We start from the raw sequence: 6000 nt of genomic DNA, 5'->3' as shown, positions 1-6000 counted from the left end.
AGATAGAGAGTAGAGAGAGTGAGAGAGAGAGAGAGAGAGAGAGAAGACGATGTGCCAGAACGTGCGCTACGAGTTTTTCCACAAATTCACGACATCGTAGGACATCGCGACCTTCTGGATTACGCAACCGACGCGGAGGACTACGCCGTGATGCCGCAGGGCAATGCGCGCAACCGCAACCGCAGCCGCAGGAATCGGAACCGACGGCGACCCCCTCAGCCACCGACGAACATCACGGAATCCTCGCGAAAGGCCGAGCAGAGGAAGCTCGAGGAGGAAAATCGTCTGACCTCGAGGAACGAGCGTGATAACGGCGACGATGACGATGACGACAACTCGAAGACGAACGACTCCGTCGCGGAGAATCCCGTTCCGGAGAATGTCGACTTGACCGAAAACGAGGATCGGGGCGGATCCTCGTTGAATCACAGATGCAGATTCCAACCGAACGATAAGCGCAGAATCGAGAAGATCGACCTGGCAGAATCTCGTCCCGGGATAATCGAGATCACGACCGTCAGCAGTTTACCTCTGGAAGCGACGATCGGCCATATCGCCGGGGTGGGTATTTTGGAGACCGGAAATGGTAACGGAGCATTGAAGGAAGCAACGATAGTGACGATATCGGAACCAGTGGAATTGGTACGGCCGCTTTCTGGTTGTATAAAGGCCAGGCTCTCGCGAGAGAATGAGACTCGATTGGAGATTCGAGAAGTCAATGACAGCGATGCGGAGGCCGATTGTGGGTCAGCAATCGTCGAATTCGAATCCGATGCAGAGTCAGTCGGGGGACAGGATTCCGAGGATCGCGTGGAATTCAAGCCAAGGGATCGGATCGGGCAGCAATACGTGCCACAGAAAAAGTTTCCCAAACCGGAAATGGAATCCCCGACTCTGATGTGGGCCACCGTGATGCCTAGAGACGTGGAGAAAAAGCTGCGAAATTTTATCGAGGACCTGCAACTACCGAGTTTCTCCGAAGAAGTAATTGAGGATGAGGGGAGAACTCTCGAGAAAATTACGTGCGATTTCGCGGCAGAAGAGAACAGATCCTTTGAAAAAGCAGCTAGCTCGCCACGTCGGAAAACGAGGAAGCGCGCGATGTCGGCGTCGCATTACGCCAGCAGCTTTCTGGATATTATACAAGAGGAGGGTGAAAGATTATCGGAAGACGAGGCACAACATATCAGAGATTTCATAAATGAAGAAATCAGCAAGTATCGGCGCGAAGACAGGCATTCTGTCGAGAAGATGACATCGACGGATGACATCGAAGCGAGAAGGGTTGATACTGATAAAATTGAATTGGCTGATGAGAAATCGAAATACGATATTAAGATTAAGATTGATACGATGAAGAATGACATTTCGGAATTATGTTCACGCGATAAAGCAAACACTGACGACGAGATTGAAAACGTCGCGAGTCCTGAAACCGAAGTAATAAAAGACATTGATCCTGTGACTGAAATGATGAGCGAAAAAATGAATGCAAAGGACGACATCCTAAATAATGAATCTCTGGAAACTTTAGTAGACGCGACGAGAGCTAATTTAAACCTCGAGGACTGTTGTATTATTGAGGAAATTGAGATTGTGAAAAATGATACTACGAAAGACGGTGAGGAAAATAATGAAGCGGAGAAGCTAGAAAAAAACGTGACAAGTATTGTGACTGTAAGTGATATCAGTGACGCAGATGTAAGTAAAGCGGAAGGTAATAAATTTTCGTCCGCAGTCGAGGCACCTGCAAAATCAGACAACCGCGATGTTCCACGAAAAGATTCCATCGAGACTTGCAGGATCGTTAATCACAGCATATCACAAGTGGATGACAGAGTTGATTCAGCCTCGAATTCGTCATCGAGCGAAGTAACCCTGTCGGAAACGAAGCAACCGCCGCCTCTACCGAAGAGGTCATCTAGTTTCAGCCGCGAGCCTCAGAGACCGCCGACGCCACCTGAAATAGACTATATTTCGAGCGGCGCGAAGATTCAGACGTCTGTTGCGGCGAACGGCGACGGACGCAAACACGACGAGTCGACGAATTTATCCGTGCGGAAGCTTGCGAGTTGTGAAGCGGCGGACGACGAGCTGCCACGACGGCCGGAGCTTCCCGGAGTTTGCAAGAGTTCTTGCATGTCGAGGACCGGTCGGGCAATTTATAGCGAAGATTTTTCGAGCTCGCGTGACCTCATCTCGACAATCGTTCGCGCTAATGAGATTCGTGGCCGTATAAATCAGGTCAAACGCGCCGACACCGCTCCGACAACCGAGAACGTTAAAGTTTCGACCGAGGGCGGTCGATCTATCGCGTCATCGGGTATTCGCGACGATGATCTGTCACGCTCGCGCGACACCGGTACGCACGTCGTCACGTTGGCAAGCACGACTAGCACGGAAATAACGCGTCGCGAGGAAGGGAAATTCGCGACGCCCGCTGCATCGGTGGCTTATGATCAAAACGCGTCGTCGTGCCGGCAGAAGGGTGAGGCCGATGTGTGCCGGTATCCCTCGGGTCAGGAAAAACACACGAATTCGGAAAGGAAGGATTCTTCAGCGAATCACGAATCACCGAGGTGCAATAAATCAGATACTCATTCGAATTTTTCGGTAAGAGACAAATCGACGATGGGTACGTCGAGTTCAAAGAGCAAGAAGAAACCCGAGGGAAAAATCGAGAAGAACGAGAAATCGACATCTGGCCTTCACCGCGAACGAATAGTGAAGAGTGAGATGTCGGAGACGAGAATAATCGAACGACACGAGGAGAGTATGAGCGCTAACCAGCGCGATGGCCTTCGCAATTCGAAGTATTCGACGTGGGAGTCGAAGCGCGAAGAGAGGCGCGAGGAAAAGCACGAGGAAGAAACGCGCAGCTCATCCCGAGAGAGCGACATGAGGAATTCGTCCGACGACGAGGCAAGCTTTCAAAGAACGGACGTCCCAGTGAGCGAGAGTCCCTCGCTTGAGGATGAGTTAATCGATGTTCAAGGACATGACTCGTCCAGCAGCACCACATCCTTGAACACCGTAAAGCATCGTCCATTGGAAGCGTCATTGACCGATATTACCGCGATTGTCCGCGAGACGAGAGAGGAGAATTTGAAAGACGAAGTGGGAGAATCTTTGAAACGGAAGCTCACCTTGCTGAAAAACACGGAAAGATCCGCAAATGAGACGACGCCGAGAGAGAATTCGAAATCACCTCAGCCGGTCCCTTACTCGCCTGTGGAGGATTTTTATCATGTGCCATTGAAGAAAGCGGTTTCAGAAACTCCTGAGACAGCCACGAAAGACGTGTCGCGACAACCACCTTCTCTCAGGAAGCTCTGCGTTGAGAGGATTCTGTCGATGCCGTATGGACCGCAAGTGATAGGCGAGATCACTACGCCAAAGTTCAACATCTTCGAGAGTTTGCGGACTCTACAGAGGTTTGTGAGTGACGCGCCGGCGCATCTACATGATAACGCTCGACTAAACTCAATGCATGGAGTGAGTGATCGACGGCACGGACTAACGAAAACGTCGGACGAGAGTGAGCGGCATCGTCTTAACGACATTACGAACGCTGTTTCAGACCAGGCCAAGTTACCGAAAAGCATTAATATTGAGTTGTCAGAGTCGGAAAACGAGATGGAGAACCGGGAACCACGGTGGCGTGCGCTCATTACAACGGACCCCAGGCTTCTGGTATGCCTGTCGCCGTCGCAACAGGCCACGCAGGTTCGCACGAGTGCCGATACTCTGCTGGACCTTCACCGAAAGTTCCTAAATCGGTATAGTTATCACGAGGAACAGCCACATTACGTTCCTCTGCCGCAGTACCGAGTTGAGATTCATCCGATCAAAGAGGATAATAATGCGATTTCGAAAATATCTAAGCCGACTATTCGAGCGAGTCATCGAGACAACATGATCGATAGTTCTAGCAGCAGGCTGCTGGAAATTATCAAGGAAGAACGAAACAGTCCTCGAAACGATACACTCGCGGATCAGACGAAGACGATAACCGATGACGCCATTGGCGACTCTTTTGGGCGCAGGGGTCAAGAATGTTTCAAGGCCGAGTCTCGGCCGAGCGACTGGTTGAATCTAGTCAGACACGATCGCCGAAGCGCCACTACGAACGAGCTATTCTTGGCGGCAACGAGAGGCGAGGATGGCGAATCGAGCGACGATAAGCCGAATGGTCACGTGGTCCAGTCTGATCGGCTTAAGATTGCGACACGTTCTGCCGCTCGGGCTGAACATCGATTGTCGGCAAACAACAACGCGATAACTCACGATTCAGAGAGATTGTTAGCGAATAATATTAAGTGTCCGATCGTGCTGAACGGTACCGGTACCGATCGATTGATGGATGCTACTGGCAAGAGGACGCCTCCTCTCAGGAAGACAATCGATCTTGGCAAGCACGTGAATCCGGCATTGATCGACAACAAACTCGAGGTACCACCGTTGCCGAAGCGCGCGGTCACGGTCGATAGATCGTGCATCGATACGACGAGTATTTTTGATCAGAGTCCGCCGAGAAATCGTCTGGAACCACGAAAAGGACACCATGAAGCGGAGAAATTGAAACACGTGGCCGCTGTGGAGATCATGGATAAATTGAAAGAGCTACAGACGGAAACATCACGGCGGCTCGACGATGATAAGAAGGGCTCCTTACCTCAAGAATATTTCACTCAGCAGCTGAGATATATCGAGTTGTTGGAAGATCAACTAAAAAACGTGATATTAGCGGAAGAGGAGGAAAGAAAGGCTTTCGAGGAATTTCAAACGCATTTTCATCGAACGAAACAATGTGACGACACGAGGAGATCGTCTCCCGAAGAAACCTCGAAAAAAATCAGCTTAAATCTCGAACGTGAACGTAAAATTCCGATCGATGTCCATGGGATGACAGACGGAAAATGTGGGGAAGATATGCGAGCGGGACCTCGAGGTCTCGAGGAGAAATGCTTCAAAGAAATCTATCGAAGCGAGCCGAGAATTCAAAAAGAATCTTGGCAAGAGAAGTCACGGAATATAGAAAAGAATCGTATAGAGACGATTGATAAAGTAGGCAATCGGCAGTTTTTGAAGAAAGTATATCATGAGAACGGGCATCACGAAGAGAAATCCTCAGAAAGTATTAAACATGAGGAACGCCATGTGATCACGCAGAAGGAAAACTTGGCGAGAATGGAGGAAAATGGAACGTTTAAGTCTCGCGAGGACGAAGTGAACGATCGTTGCACGAAAACGCAGTCGACAGGGACACCGAGAAACGACTCTGAGGTGTTCACTGAAAAGATGACTCAGCGTAAGAACGTTGAAGTGAGGAGACCGACGAAATTACCAACGAACGGGGAGGCATTTCGCCAGCGAATGTACGACGAGTACGTGCACAAGGTATTAGAGCGGCAGGAGCGGAAGAGCCACAAAGTCGTGAAGATCAGCTCGCACGAAGATATCAAACGCAAAGCGGATGGTAACATGAGCGCGATGGCAAAGGAATTCATCGAGAAGGCACGCAGCAGATTGAACAAGTTCGGGATCAATCTCGATGAGAGCGGGACGGAGCACGAGGATGAAGATGGCGATGCTCTGATCAACGCGAAGTTCCTAATAGACGGCAAGGAGCTGCAGGACGTTCGGAAGCTGCCGAAACATCTGCGGGAGTTCTTGAAGATCTCCACGATGAGCGACGACGAGGGCGGTGAGTTACGGCGATTGGAATGGACGATGGAGTTTGCTGTGTTGCTCGTCGTGTTGCGATGATGATTGGTGCCGTGCCGATTGGTGGCTGCTGAGAAAGAATGTCCCGTCCGGAAGTCAAACAAATCCGTCTTGAACTCTCGAATGTCTCGCCAAGGGACGCCTTTTAACAACCACTAACGTAACGTGCGCATCTTGTTCGACGTCCGTAGATGCCTTAGTGTTTGTCGTCACTAACGTTCTTGGTATTATGCTAATTCTTTTTATCTGTTCGCCTGGTGCCAACAATACATG

The 6000-nt window shown here is 50.2% G+C and overlaps 1 protein-coding gene across 1 annotated transcript in view; it reads left to right on the top strand.

The window, feature by feature from the left end:
* The window catches only part of LOC105621152, a 95550-nt gene that overhangs the window by 49339 nt on the left and 40211 nt on the right, over positions 1-6000 (top strand). The window contains exon 6 of the mRNA XM_012202621.1: positions 101-5707. Within this exon, the coding sequence (XP_012058011.1) occupies positions 101-5707 (5607 nt within the window). The remainder of the gene's footprint in view (positions 1-100; positions 5708-6000) is intronic.

Source organism: Atta cephalotes, assembly GCF_000143395.1.
Source record: "Atta cephalotes unplaced genomic scaffold scaffold00032, whole genome shotgun sequence".
NCBI classification, from domain to species: Eukaryota; Metazoa; Arthropoda; class Insecta; order Hymenoptera; family Formicidae; genus Atta; species Atta cephalotes.
This window is presented reverse-complemented; position numbering and strand designations above follow the sequence as displayed.